Raw genomic sequence first — 15,232 nt, 5'->3', positions numbered from 1 at the left:
CATGCAGGGCCTCCATGGTGGCTTAGTGGTGAAGAATCTGCCTGCCAATTCAGGAGACACAGGTTCAGTCCCTGATCTGGGAAGATCCCACATGCTGCAGAGCAACTATACCCATGCACCACTACTGAACCTGTGGTCTAGAGCCCAGGAGGCACAACATGCTCCTTAGAGCCTGTGCTTTACAACATGATAAGCCACCACAATAGAAGCCTGCACACTGCAACTAGACAGTAGCCCTCACTCACTGCAACTACAGAAAAAGCTTGTGCAGCAACAAAGATCTACCATAGCCAAATGTTAAATAAATAAAATTATTTTGTAAAATGTGACTGTTTATTCTATTTTTTAAAAAAGACTGAAATCATACTAAGTATCTTCTCTGACCACAATGGAATGAAGAAATCAGTAACAAAAGAAGTGGAAACTTCACTTGTGGCATATTAAATGTGGCAATTAACATTCTTTAACAACCAACAGATCAAAGAAAGTATAAGGGAAATTTCAAAATATGATCTAGCAATTATACTCCAAGGTATGTATATACCTGGAGTATATGTTTGTAAAATATTAAAAAAGAACAAATACTGTATGATTCCAATTATAAGAAACAGAATAGGTAAATTCATAAAGTGAGTAGATTAGAACTTACCAGGAGCTGACACAGAGCGAGGAATTGGGAGTTATTACTTCCTAGTTATAGTTCCTTTCCAGAGTGATGAAAAAGTTTTGAAGATAATGGTGATGGCCACACAATATAAAAGTAATTAATGCCACTAAAGTTGCATATATAAAGATGGTTAAAATGATCAATTTTGTTATAATCATTTTTAATATCATTTTTATTATGGTAAAATATATATATTACAATAAAAATTTATTAAGATCTGCTTATTCTGGGGGAAAGTTCAAAAGAATTTTAAAGAAATTTTATAGAGTAAAAACATGACTGGCTATGTTGTTACAAGAACATGTACTTATGAGCCAATCATGCATTTGCACAGCTTTAGTCTCAAAATGTACCATTCATCTGCCCTTCTACCAACGCTGAAGTGTGTTTATCAAGGTGAAAAATGAACAAACTTTAATGCTTCCCTTCTGACAAGAGAAGAAAATGTAGGACATAGATTGTTAAAATTTTACTTTGAAAGGCTATCTCAGCAAGTAATCTAAATAACTGAATGATGGTATATACATTGCTTTCTGAAAATAGGTGGCTGTGTAACTTTGAGTGAAAGAGCAAGATAGCACTGAATGTTGAGAACCCCAAGGACTAATATCTGAAAATTTCTTCAAAAGAAATCTATTACTGGGCAAAGTGGCTAAATAGGTTAATTTGTCAAATAAATTATTCAAATAACCACCAAAGTATACCACAGGGAAAAGAAAACCTACAAGGAAGGAGAAAACAGGACAAGACACAAATAGTAGAAAATGTCGAGAAACATATGGATGAAATATAAAACCACAAGAAGAACAGGACAAGAAACAAGCAGAACAAAATTTTAAAAGCTGAAAAAACATGAATGGACTGGCAGACTTAAGAAAGGCAAATCAAGCCAGCAGTGGAGAAAGATGAGAACCAATCCAGTTAACCTCAATTGTTAAGTCAGCACATCAGCAACTACGGGGTCAAGGACAGTGGCTAAACTAGTGAGAACCTGATGAAACTATCTGGAAGTTTCAAACAGAATATCCTTTTCCCAACTCCCCACAATTACTTGTCTGGCCCTCCTCTACATCGGTTAAAGTTAGGAGGTTTCTCTAGAGAAGCTAGAACAGTTTTCTGGACTGCAGGCACTTGTGTGTGGGGGAGAGGATGGACAGGATGGCCATAAAAATATAGCATGCCAGAAATCTCATTCTTTTTCTTCAATATGGGTAAGGGTAGAAAGACCCTTAGCCTCCAGGAAGGAGACTGGAAACCTTTACTATGGAGACTGACCAAAGCAAGATACTCATGTGGAGTATCTTTTTGTAAATTCTCACGGAAGCTGAAGCAACTATGATCCAAAGAACTTCATTATGCTCTCCCTGAAGCCTTCATGTAATAATGACAATGTTGGGACTTCCCTAGTGGTCCAGTGGTTAAGAACCCACCTTCCAATGCAGGGGACACTGGATCAAACCAGGGTTCAATCCCTGGTTGGGGAACCAAGATCCCACATGCCAAACAGCAACTAAGCCCTCGCGCCACAACTTGAGAGCCCACGCATAGCAACAAGAAAAGTCTGTGTGCCGCAAGCAGAGAAGCCCTCTCATGCTCTGACACCCAACACAACAAAAAAAAGGCAACCTTGTCCTTTTACACCTGCAAACAGATTTTTCAAAAGTAAATGTACTGTTTAAGAATGTATGTTATGTAATAAGCTAAAAGAAATGCAAGGGAATGATTAACACAAAGTTGGGATACTGCCTACATGTGGGAGAGGGGACAGATGCAATTACAGACACACAAGAGTCTTCTTAGATTCTACTAAATGCTCTATTTCCTAACCTCCTTCGATATTACAAATGTTCTACTTCTTAATCTGGTGGTGGGTATATGAATGCTCATTTTATTATTACTCTTTCAATCATACACTTTTTTGTATTTATAATTTATTTCACAACTTCAAAAAATCATCCCACCGACTTCCTTGTTCAGATCCCAAGCTCAATGAAGAGCATTCCAGTAACGGTTTTATGCTATTATAGCTTTGCTTTCATTAAAAGAATGGACATCAGACCACTTGGCAAGTACATTTTTCTTTTTAAAACAATAAACCGGTGTGATGACTTTTTAAACAGAATTCATAAAATAACGCTTAATTGATTTAATGACTATGTCTTTATATATGAGATTAAATTGGTTTCTAAATAAATCCTCTGAGAGTCAGTATATCCTCTGCCAGTAACCAAACCCATTCTCAGATCAGGAATTTTTCGATGCTTCAATTTCATTCCATATTGCAGCTTCGATCTTTGACGTGTCATATTCCCTCATCATATCAAACTCAAGCCATGGCTGACTCCACTTCTGGGCTTCTTTCATTTGCTCTTCGGTTAAATAAAGGTCAAATCTGATCCCTTTAACATTAAATTTTGGACGTTCCCAGCGTTTGGACCAGGGTTTTGGCTTCATTTTTACTTTTAGCTAAGGAAAATATACGAAAAGGAACAAATTAGGCTGATAATTGCCAAGAAAAGCTCTTCTTGAACTTCTAGTTCCAAATGTACAACTTATACCTGATTAATAGGAACTTCTTGGTTAGGTTCTTGTGCTACTGGCTTCATGTTCATATCAAAAGTGCTGTATTCAGGAAGGGCATCTCGCAAGTATAGCAAACTATCGTCGAGCCGTTTCTCTAATTTGACAACTTGGATCTCCTGGATTCGAGGATTATAAAGTTCAAAGCAAATCTCAACACCTAAAAAGAGAAAACATATTCTTACAATCTAAATTCAGATTCCTGCATATACCTCATACTACAATAAAGACAATTTCACGAAGGAATTAGCTCAGGGTTTTTACATGTAGGAAATGTGATATAAATTTGTAACCTTTAAAATGAATATTATTGAAAGAAATAGAAATAAATCCACTAGATTAAAAAAATGAGAAAACCTGAGTTAGAATGATAAAGTCTGAAGAAAAATGTCTTCTATAAATATAATGAGCCATTTATCTCTTTGATTTTGCCAGTATTAGTTGGAAGTCTGAATAAATTCTTCACTCATATTCTTGTTTATTTCCCAATTACTTTAATAAAACTGGATCTTCTACATTTAAAGCAACAGAATTAATGATTCAAAAGAGTAAGTATAATTTTTAAGTTCTAATTTTGATTCAGAAGTCCTCGTAAGATGGCCTAGGTTTGTAAATATTCTGTGCCCTCTATAGGAGGAACAGCTTTGAGTGTTTCCAAGATGCTGATATAAAAGGTTAATATATATAATCTGTATCAGGAACATTTAAAGGGAAGTGTATTCTGACCCAAGAGAAATATAGATAGTAAAACATAGGATCAACATTAACATCTAGTGTTAATATCAGGATTTAATCAAGTTTCACTCTACATCTATTCTGTTATAGGCACTGATTTAGGAGCTGTGCCTACAGCAAAATCAAAATGGGTAAAACCCTTCTCTTCTCATAAAGCTTATGTTCTAATTCAGTTCAGTCACTCAGTCATGTCCGACTCTCTGCGACCCCATGAACCGCAGCACGCCAGGCCTCTCTATCCATCACCAACTGCCGGAGTCTACCCAAACCCATGTCCATTGAGTTGGTAGATGACAACAATAAAGAGATGGCAAACAATAAATTTAAAAAACAGCAAGGTAATTTCATATAGTGAAGACAACACAGGGTGATTACATTGTGACTGAGAGAGGAGCAACTTTATTTATCCTGAACCATGCAGCTTGTGGGATCTTAGTTCCCAAACCAGGGATTGACAGCAAAGCATCAAGTACTAACACCTGGACCACCAGGGAATTCCCAGGAGCAACTTTAAACAGTATCGTCAGGAAAAGCTTCTTTGAAAACATAGCATTTCAACTGATACTACAAAGGGCCAAGAATGCTCCAGGCAGAAAGAACAGCAAATACAAAGGCTCTGGGGTCTTAACAAACCTACCATGTTGGAAAAACCAAAAAAGGTCCATTTGGCTCAAGTATAGTAACTTGGTGCATCAGGAAGGTAAGCCAAGGGTACTGCACAGCTGCAGGCAGGAGATGATGGTGGCAAGGACAAGAGAGGCAGCAGTGGAGGTGGAGACACAGACAAAGCGGGGATAAAGTTTCTGGAGATTAAGCCATGAAAACTTGCTGACTGGATGTGTGAAAATGAACAACTCAAAAAGCTCCTAAGTTTTGGGTTTAAGTAAATGGGTATGGAGTAATACAACTTATGGAAATAGAAAAAACAAAAAAACAAACCTGTGAAAAGAACACATTATGAAGGAAATGGAGTTCTGTTTTGAACTTGCTTTAACAAGGTACCCAAATGGAGATGTCAAACAGGTAACTGCATGTGAGTATCTGGAATAAGGAAAGGGTCAGTCATCAACATAAATCTGGGAATTAATACCACATGAATGGTATTTAAAGGCAAGGGACTAGGAAGAATCATCAAAGTAGGAAGAATCATCAAAGTAGGAAGTATCAATGTGGAAGGTACAAGCAAGTCACAGTCAAAATGTTGATAGTAGAAAATGGCAAGACAGAGCTAATACTTTTGAGAATTCTGTGTCAGGTACTTCACACACAACATGAAAATTAACTGACCACAACCCAGGGAGGTAGATCTGATGGACAGAGTGCCTGAAGAACTATGGATGGAGGTAGTGACCAAAACTATCCCAGAGAATTAAAAAAGACAAAATGGTTGTCTGAGTAGGCCTTACAAATGAGAAAAGAAGAGAAGCAAAAGGCAAAACAGAAAGGGAACTCAATGCAGAGTTCCACAGAATAGCAAGGAGATAAGAAAGCCTTCTTAAGTGAACAACGCAAAGAAACAGGCAAAAACAATAGGATGGGAAGGACTAGGGTGACAGGGAAATATTCCATACAAAAACGGGCACAATAAAGAACGGAAATGGCAAGGACCATAAAAGAAGCAGAAGCGATTAAGAAGAGGTGGCAAGAATACACAGAACTAACTGTACAAAAAGATTTTCATGACCCAGATAACCATGATGGTGTGGTCACTCACCTTGAGCCTGACATCCTGGAGTGTGAAGCCAAATGGGCCTTAGGAAGCATTATGATGAACAAAGCTAGTGGAGGTGATGGAACTCCAGATGAGCCATTGCAATCTTAAGAGATGATGCTGTTAAAGTGCTGCATTCAATATGCCAGCAAATTTGGAAAACTCAGCAATGGATACAGAATTGAAAAAAGTCAATTTTCATTCCAATTCCAAGGGCAGTGCCAAAGGATGTTCAAACTACTGTACAACCGTGCTCATTTCACATGCTAGCAAGGTAATGCTCAAAATCCTTCAAGCTAGGCTTCAATAGTACCTGAACCAAGAACCTCTAGATGTACAAGCTGGATTTTAAAAAGGCAGAGGAACCAGAGATCAAATTGCCAACATCCACTGAGTCATAGAAAAAAGCAAGAGAATTCCAGGAAAACATCTACTTCTGCTTCACTGACTAAGCTAAAGCCTTTGATTGTGTGGATCACAATAAACTGGAAAATTCTGAAAGAGATGGGAATACCAGACCACCTGACCTGCCTCTTGTGAAACCTGTATGCAGGTTAAGAAGTAACAGTTAGAACCAGATATAGAACAATGAACTGGTTCCAAATTGGGAAAGGAGTATGTCAAGGCTGTATATTGTTATCCTGCTTATTTAACTTATATGCAGAGTACATCATGTGAAATGCCAGGCTGGATGAAACACAAGCTGGAATCAAGACTGTCGGGAGAAATATCAACAACCTCAGATATGCAGATGACACCATCCTCATCGTAGAAAGTGAAGAGGAACTAAAGAGCCTCTTGAGAATGAAAAGAGGATACTGAAATAGCTGACTTCAAACTCTGCATTTAGGACTTCCCTGGTGGCCCAGGAGAGCTTCCCATGTGGCTCAGTGGTAAATAATCTGCCTGCAATGCAAGAGATCCAGGTTTGATCCCTGGGTCAGGAAGATCCCTTGGATGGGGGTACAGCAACCCACTCCAGTATTCTTGCCTGGAGAATCCTATGGACAGAGGACCTAACAGGCTACAGTTCATAGGGTTGCAAAGACATGACTGAAGCTACTCAGCATGCATGCCTGGTGGTCCAGTGGCTAAGACTCTGAACTCCCAAAGAAGGGGGTCCCAGTTGGTCCCTGGTCAGGGAGCTAGATTCCACATGCCACAACTAAGACCCAGTGCAGCCAAATAAATAAAATAAATTGGAAACAAACAAACAAACATACCTCAACATTCAAACAATTAAGATCATGGTGACCAGTCTCATCACTTCATGATAAATAGATGGGGAAAAAATGGAAACAGTGGCAGATTTTATTTTCTTGGGCTCCAAAATCACTGTGGACAGTGACTGCAGTCATGAAGTTAGATGCTTGCTCCTTGGAAGGAAAGCTATGACAAATCTAGAAAGCCTATTAAAAAGCAGAGATAGCACTTTGCTGACAAAAGTCCATATAGTAAAAGCTATGGTTTTCCCAGTCGTCATGTACAGATGTGTGAGTTGGACCATAAAGAAGGGTGAGCGCTGAAGAATTGATGCTTTCAGACTGTGGTGCTGGAGAAGACTCTTGAAAGTCCCTTGGATAGCAAGGAGATCAAACCAGTCAATCCTAAAGGAAATCAACCCTGTATATTCATTGGAAGGACTGATGGTGAATCTGAAGCTCCGATATTTTGGCCACCTTATGGGAAGAGCTGACTCACTGAAAAAGACCCTGGTGCTGGGAAAGAATGAGGGCAGAAGTGGGTGCCAGAGACAGATGGTTGGATGGCATCACTGACTCATGGACATGAGTTTGAGTAAACTCCCAGAGATAGTGAGGGACAGGGAAGCCTGGCATGCCGCAGTCCATGGGGTTGCAAAGAGGCAGCATGACTTAGTGACTGAACAACAAACTACTGGGAGATAGAAACTATTATCACAATTTTACAAAAAAAAAAAAAAAAAAATCTACTGAGGTCTATCACACCTTTGCTCGTGTCTTTCTATGATAACATTTCTCCAAGTACACAACGTGATTAGAGTCACAAGTTTCTATGATCATTTCTGCTGAGGTCCTACATGCACAGCACCATAGGATAAGGGAGACAAACCATTTTCACATGTTCAATTTCTTTCAATATAGTACTTCCCTGCTGGGGACCATGAAGCATACAACTTTAAGTATGAAAAGTTTACTGTTCTTACCATTTTTTTTTTGCCTTTTATTTCTTTAAAAAAAAACTTTTTTAGTTTTATTCCTGTTTATTTTATTGAAGTATAGTAGCTGTACAATGTTATGGAAGTTATATGTGTATAATAAAGTCATTCACAACTTTTAAAAGTTATACTCCATTTGTAGTTACTGTACAGTGTTGCTGTTGTTGCTCAGTTGCTAAGTCGTGTCTGACTCTTTGCAGGCCCATGGACTGGAGCATGCCAGGCTTCCCTGTCCTTCACCATTTCCCAGAGTTTGCTCAAACCAGTATAATATTAACCATATTTACCATGTTGTACAACATATCTTGTAGCTTATTTTATACATAGTAGTTTGTACTTCTTAAATCTGCCATCCCTATATTGCCCTTCCCCTTTTTCTCTACCCACTAGCTACCACTGGTTTGTTCTCTGTATCTGTGAGTTTGCTTCTTTTTTGTTATATTCACTAGCTGTAGTTTTTAGATTTCACATAGAAATGATAACTTGTCCTTCTCTATCTGACTTATTTCACTTAGTGAAATAGGACTTCCCTGATGGTTCAGACAATAAAGAATCTGCCTGCAAGGGAGGAAACCTGGGTTCAATTCCTGGGTTGGGAAGATTCTTTGGAGGAGAAAATGTCAACCCACTTCAGTATTCTGGCCTGGAGAATTCCATGGACAGAGGAGCCTGGAGGGCTGAAGTCCAGGGGATCACAAAGAGTCAGACAAGACTGAGGGATTAACACTTTCACACTTTCAATACTCTCCAAGTCCATCCATGTTCCTGCCATTTTGAGTCATAATTTTTCTAGAATTTTACCACATATTCCCCTATCTTATTGGCATAGCAAAAATAATTTTGCCTTTAAAAAAACTCCTCCAGTTCTTATTAATTGTGGTGACTGTTGTAATATAAAGCAAAATGGGGGCCATTCATTTCAGGGGAAAGTAACTTATAAGGACATTATTATGTTTGTCTTAATGTTTTTAAGGGTTATTTGGTCCAAAAAATAAATGTCCCTGCACTGTTTTATAGTCACTTGTCTCATCTTTTGATGCTGCTATGATTTGGAAAGTCCACTTCTAATGGCTGTTGTCTCTGTAACAAAAGAAGCCTTTGGAAGCAACCTCAGTTCTCATGTTTTTAGGCCACAGGCTCCATGTCATCCCTCAGAGTTCTCTTTCACTTTCAGGTTCCAGATGTCTTATTCCAGAATGAAGAAAACAGAAAAGACTCCTGAGATAACATTTTCCAGAAAATGAAAATAATGAAATGAAACCTACCTTGTCCTTCAATAGTATTCCTAAGGATAAAAGTAGCTCCAAGTCCTTTTCCCGATCTCTGGATGCAAATCCCCAGAAACTGGCTGGTTTTTCCATTGGCATATGGGTCAGCAGTAGTAACACGAAGAATGCTTCCTACAAATTCAAAGGAGAAGTGAACTTTTACATGAGATGCAGAGTCGAACAACAGCATTTCCACATAACTCCAAAACTTCCAAAATGTATTAATATTAGAAATAAGTACCTCATATGGGCAAAACTTGTTTGAAAAACAATTTCATGCATCATGAAAACTAACCCTACTACCACTAAAGATAAAAGCATCCAGCTCTTACTGACCAACGTAGAACTCTGGAATGTGGAGTATTTTTCTCCTTTCTAACATATCTTTTCTTTCTATTTGAAATTTCAGAGGATTTGTTCTTCCCCTTGGAGGAATGAATTCAGGACTCAAGAACCTATGAAAAATATAAAGTAAAATAAATTAAAAGCAAACTTAAAAGACCATTAAAGCAGAAACCATTGTTTTACCAAAAATAGTGAAAGATTAGGATGCCGACATGTTTTATTCTTTCTTCTCTAAATAAGAAGAGTCCATCTATTTCTATAATTGTTGTCAATTCTCATAAAAATAGCTAACAATTCCTGAGTACTCACCAAGCATTGTGTTAAGTTTTATTAAACATGATTTTGGTGTCATCATCTCCTTTTCACAGATGAAGAAAATGAAGCTTGGAGACAGTAAATAACAGATTTATTATTACATTAGCTATAAATATATCATTAAATGTAGGCATATCTGTCAGATTCCAAAGTCTGTAACCCATAGGCTTTCACGTTACAGTAAATTATGTTGGAAAAGATATAAACATAAATCATCAACTGCAAACTTACTTTAAAAATAATCTCCCTATTCTCAAAGTGATTTTAAACTAATTATAAAATATTTAATTTATAGAAGAGTATAAATGACATTATAATGAGCATACCTATCCCCGTCACCCATCTCAAGAAATAAATTATCAATACAGTTGAAGCTCCAGTGTACCCCTCCCTACCCCCACAGTTAATTTTGTTGTTGTTGTGTGTTAGTTGCTAAGTTGTGTCTAACTCTTCAGTGATCCCATGGACTGTAGCCCACCAGACTACTCTGTCCATGGGATTTCCCAGGCAAGACTACTGGAGTGGGTCGCCATTTCCTTCTCCAGGGGATCTTCCTGACCCAGGGATCAAAACTGTGTCTCCTGCATCGGCAGGTGGATTCTTTACCACTGAGTCACCAGGAAAGCTCCACAGTTAATTACTATGGGATAATTAATTTGGTGATGATTATTTCTAAGAATTTCTTCCTTTTCCTCAATTTCCTACTTTAAAATGCTTCAAACTTACCAAAAAAATGAAATAGTAATACAATGAACGCTCATATATACTTCATGTAATTTCACCAACTACCAACATTTTGCCAGATTTGCTTTATATATAATTTTTTCCTGAACCATTTGAAAATGTCAAATAGTAAGGCATTTCATTCCTTCAATACTTTAGAAGGCTTCCACTAAGATAAGAATTTTTTTACATTTATCACAATACCTTTATGACACCTAAGAACTTCAGCATTAATTCAATAGTATAATCTAACATAGTTCATATTTAAATGTGCCTAATTGGTCCTGAAAAAGGTCTTTTATAGCTTCTGTTGCCCATTTCAAACTATAATCAAGCTTCACACATTATATCTGGTTTTTATTGTCTTAAACTAGTACTCTTCCCATATCTGCAATTTGTAATGATTTTTTTCTTTGAAGAGTCAAAGCCTATCATATTACAGACCACTGCTGGATTCTGGATTTGTTTATTGTTTCCACATGCCTAGACTGAGGTTAAACATTTTGGTAAAAATATTACCAAGGTGATGATGTGATCTTCTTATTCTGTCACATCAGGAGACACATAATGTCAGCTTGTACCACTATTTGGAAAACCAGATTTGATTGCTCTGTGAAAACCAAGAATTTCCCCTGTACATTTTTTAAACTTTACATATGTATGAATGTATGGGCAATATTAAAATGCTACAATACTTGTTAATTCATCTGCAGATTGCTTTTTTACACATCGTTTTTGTGAAGTTCAACCATGTTAACTCTAGTTTACTTATGTTCCATTGCTGTATAATAGTGCATTATGTGAATGTATTTGGCCATTCACCTCCTGAAGGATATCTAGGCTACTTCTAAATTTTTAGTACAAACATTACTTTTGTGTTCATTTTTGTACATGTCTTCTTGTACATATTACATGCCTCTCAGTACATATTACTTTCCTTAAATTGTATACTATCTAGGTGGAAAGGTACAACCTCAAATTTACTAAATCTTGTCAAATTATTTATCAAAGTAGTTATTCCCATTTAACTGAATTATATTGTGTTGCCATTTAAGAGAAATATTCCTTTTCCACCCTAAAAAAAAGTACAGAGAAATATTTTCTGAGTCTCTTGGTTCCATAAATTAAAGTTTATTTCAACTTACAATCACAGGATATTTAAAATGTTAAACACAAATACACACACAGAGATAATCCAATCGACAATATAGAACTCTTTCATATAGCCTGTGGGTGTTGGTTGCTCAGTCCTGTCTGACTTTTTGCGACTCCATACCATGCTCCTCTGTCCATGGAATTCTCCAGGCAAGAATACTGGAGTGGGTTGCCATTTCCTTCTTCAGGGAATCTTCCCAACTGAGGTATTGAACCCAGATTTCTGCATTGCAGGCAGATGCTTTACCATCTGAGCTACTAGGGAAGCCCTTCATATAGCCTAAATGACACTAATTTTCCCCCCTAATATTTGCTTTTTAATAAGGTTGTTACACAAGTTTACAGAAACAGTTTCTGCAAATCCTAGATCATCTAAATTTACATGTACTCCAAAGTTACCACTGTACACTTAAGTGAACCAGGTTTTTAGAAAATATTACTTTTAATTAATTGTTTGGTATTCTTGCCTAGAGAATCCCAGGGATGGGGGAGCCTGGTGGGCTGCCGTCTATGGGGTCGCACGGAGTCGGACACGACTGAGGCGACTTAGCAGCAGCAGCTGGGTCTTAATCGCTGCAGGCAGGATCTTCCATCTTGCAGCCTGTGGATCTTTAGTTGCCATGTGGGATCTAGTTCCCCCACCAGGGATCCGAACCAGGCCCTTTACATTGGGAGCACCCAGTGTTAGCCACTGGACCACCAGGGAAGTCCCTTAACCAGGATTTTAAGCACACTGTTTTAAAGAGCAAATTTCAGGCACAAATTAGCGGAAATTTCTCCCACTGTATCGCTTTTGCAGGGACACTAAAATACGATAAGTTGGGAAACTACAACAGGTTGTTTGGGCCAATTCATTTCCACTTAGGGAAGTAAGATCCGTTCTTTAACATCAACAGGAAAAATACGACGTACTTCACAGAAAAATTCTTGGTACAGGCCAAAGAGCTTCCAGTCTTGGGGAATCTCTACTTGAAGTTCTGATCTAGTATGACTGCAGAAAGTGCTGGCTTGCGAGAGGCAGGAAGACAAACCTGAGCTCGGTGTGCTTCCCAGATTCATGAATTCTGCACACAAGCTCTTATACTGGGAGTTCCAGATCCTAGGATAAGACCCGCTTCAGACTTCGGAACCAACTATAGGTTTGAGAACGCACAGACCCCAAAACGCAAGAATCGCTTCCAGGTCTGGTGGCCTCACCTGCTTTCCCGGCGCTGGGGGCCGCGCTTGTCCACTATAACCGGTTTCGGCGGTGGCTGGAACACGCCAGGCTCAGAAGGTCCAGTGATCTGCCGCCGGCCGGGCCCCGCCAGGACCCCTGCAGGCACACCACAGAGGTCAAAACTGCTTCCCGCAGCCCAGAGCCCCTGAAACCTCGCACTCTCCCCCAACTCCCGGTCCCACGAGAGGCTCCTCTCAGGTAGCCCTTGACTTCAGACTCGCCTCTCCCCTAGCCTGACCCGAAGCTCCTTCTGCCCTCGGCTAGCAAGCTCCGCTGCACTTACGGCTGGCGACAGAGGTTGACACAGGGAGTAGAGCCCTGGAGGATCGAAAGCTCGGGCCCAGACCCTTTGCAGCCTGGAAACCCCTTGCGATGGAGGCCGCCATGCTTGCGCTCTCTGTTGAGACTACAACTCCCAGTGATCAGTGCGACAAGGAAGCGGCCGCCTACGGTCAGATGGCAGCTTCTAAGGGACAAAATAGTCAAGTCTTTCTCTACCCTCCCCGAGCCCCACTACCCACAAGGGCCTGACTATCTCAGGGAAAGTGCCCTGTATTTCTCTGCAAGGAGATCCAACCAGTCCATCCTAAAGGAAATCAGTCCTGAATATTCATTGGAAGGACTTATGTTGAATCTGAGACTCCAATACTTTGGCCACATGATGCTAAGAGCTGACTCATTTGAAAAGACCCTGACGCTGCGAAAGATTGAAAGCGGAAGGAGAAGGGGACGACAGAGGATGAGCTGGTTGGAAGGCATCACTGACTCAATGGACATCAATTTGAGTAAACTCCGGGAGTTGGTGATGAACAGGGAGGTCTGGCGTGCTGAAGTCCATGGGGTCGCAAAGAGTCGGACACGACTGAGCGACTAAACTGAACTATATTTCTCTAGTTTTCCATAATGTGCCAAGTTATATCCGTCCACTGGGGTGTTCTCTCAGCCTAGAAAGCATTCCTTCCTCTTTGAATCCTCAATTATTTATCTTCCGTTTCTCAGGCAAGACTTCAGCTTGTCAAAATTTTCATTATAGACTCTCATCGTTCCTTCAGCAACACTGATGTCATTTACAATTTTAATTATTAACTTAATTTTTAATTACTTGTGTATTTATTGGATTAGATCCTAACTCCACCCTTATACTGCAGGCTCCTGAGGGTGTGGAGGTTGTCTTTTTCTCACCATTTTCTCTCAGCATCTAGCTGGTCCTCACTCTTTGTTGAATGCAAGGAAACGAAAAGAAAATAGTTGTTGACAGAAGGAGTGGCACAAGTCTGAGACTGCACAGAGCATTACTTCCCTAAGGAGCTAAACTTGAGTTTGGACTGGACAACTGTAGGTAGTCACAATATTACCCTGAAAACTGGGTGCACCTTGAGGCAGGAGGTAGATGGTTCCCCCTAGGGTAAAGGGATTAGAGACTCATTCCCCTTAGACTGAAACTCTAAGAATAGCAGGACAATCATGGACAGAGGAGCCTGGTGGGCTGCAGTTCATGGGGTCGCTAGGAGTTGGGCAGGACTGAGCGACTTCACTTTCACCTTTCACTTTCATGAATTGGAGAAAGAAATGGCAACCCACTCCAGTGTTCTTGCCTGGAGAATCCCAGGGATAGGGGAGCCTGGTGGGCTACTGTCCATAGGGTCGCACAGAGTCGGACATGACTGAAACAACTTAGCATGCATGCATGCATTGGAGAAGGAAATGGCAACCCACTCCAGTGTTCTTGCCTGGAGAATCCCAGGGACGGGGGAGCCTGGTGGGCTGCCATCTATGGGGTCGCACAGAGTTGGACCAGCCTGAAGCGATTTAGCAGTAGCAGCAAAGGAGAAGGCTGGGCCCTGCCCAGATCACATATTTCTCATTCTCAGCCAGTAGAGAATTCTCTTTTCTGACCACACATGCACAGAAAAGGCTCCTTGGAGGCCACAAGGGTGTTATGTCAAGGGATGTACCCTACTGAGACGCATTTTTAGTAAAATTCATCTTTGCTAAGAGATGCATGCATACTCATGGGAGGATCCTGAGACATACCAAATATGAACTGTGAACCAGGCAAATAAAAATGATCGGCCAAACGAAACCCAAAAGAAATACCCCATAAAAGTAATTTAAACTGCCAGAGGGCGCAACCCAGGGACTCTCCCTCTGAATGTGCCCTTGTGTACTGAACTCTTTTCCTCTTAATAAATAGTTTACTTGCTTCACTACTTTCCTTTTATGCAAAGCCGAAGGGCCAGGGCCCTTGTCACTGACCACTGGTCTAGTGGCTAGGATCTGGTGCTTTCGCTGACACAACCCAGCCTGAATCTCTGGC

General features: G+C 39.8%; 1 protein-coding gene across 1 annotated transcript; it reads right to left on the bottom strand.

Annotated features, from left to right (window-relative positions):
• Nucleotides 1–2,564: 2,564 nt before the first annotated feature.
• Nucleotides 2,565–13,301, bottom strand: MRPL19 (mitochondrial ribosomal protein L19). Its single transcript, XM_068981670.1, has 6 exons — nucleotides 13,199–13,301; nucleotides 12,894–13,011; nucleotides 9,495–9,613; nucleotides 9,156–9,290; nucleotides 3,226–3,407; nucleotides 2,565–3,133 (listed from the first exon to the last, which is right to left on the bottom strand). Exons 1-6 carry the CDS (start codon nucleotides 13,299–13,301, stop codon nucleotides 2,912–2,914), a joined length of 879 nt encoding a protein of 292 aa, XP_068837771.1. The 3' UTR covers nucleotides 2,565–2,911.
• Nucleotides 13,302–15,232: the final 1,931 nt, after the last annotated feature.

This window comes from Capricornis sumatraensis, chromosome 1 (assembly GCF_032405125.1).
Source record: "Capricornis sumatraensis isolate serow.1 chromosome 1, serow.2, whole genome shotgun sequence".
Taxonomy (NCBI): domain Eukaryota; kingdom Metazoa; phylum Chordata; class Mammalia; order Artiodactyla; family Bovidae; genus Capricornis; species Capricornis sumatraensis.
This window is presented reverse-complemented; position numbering and strand designations above follow the sequence as displayed.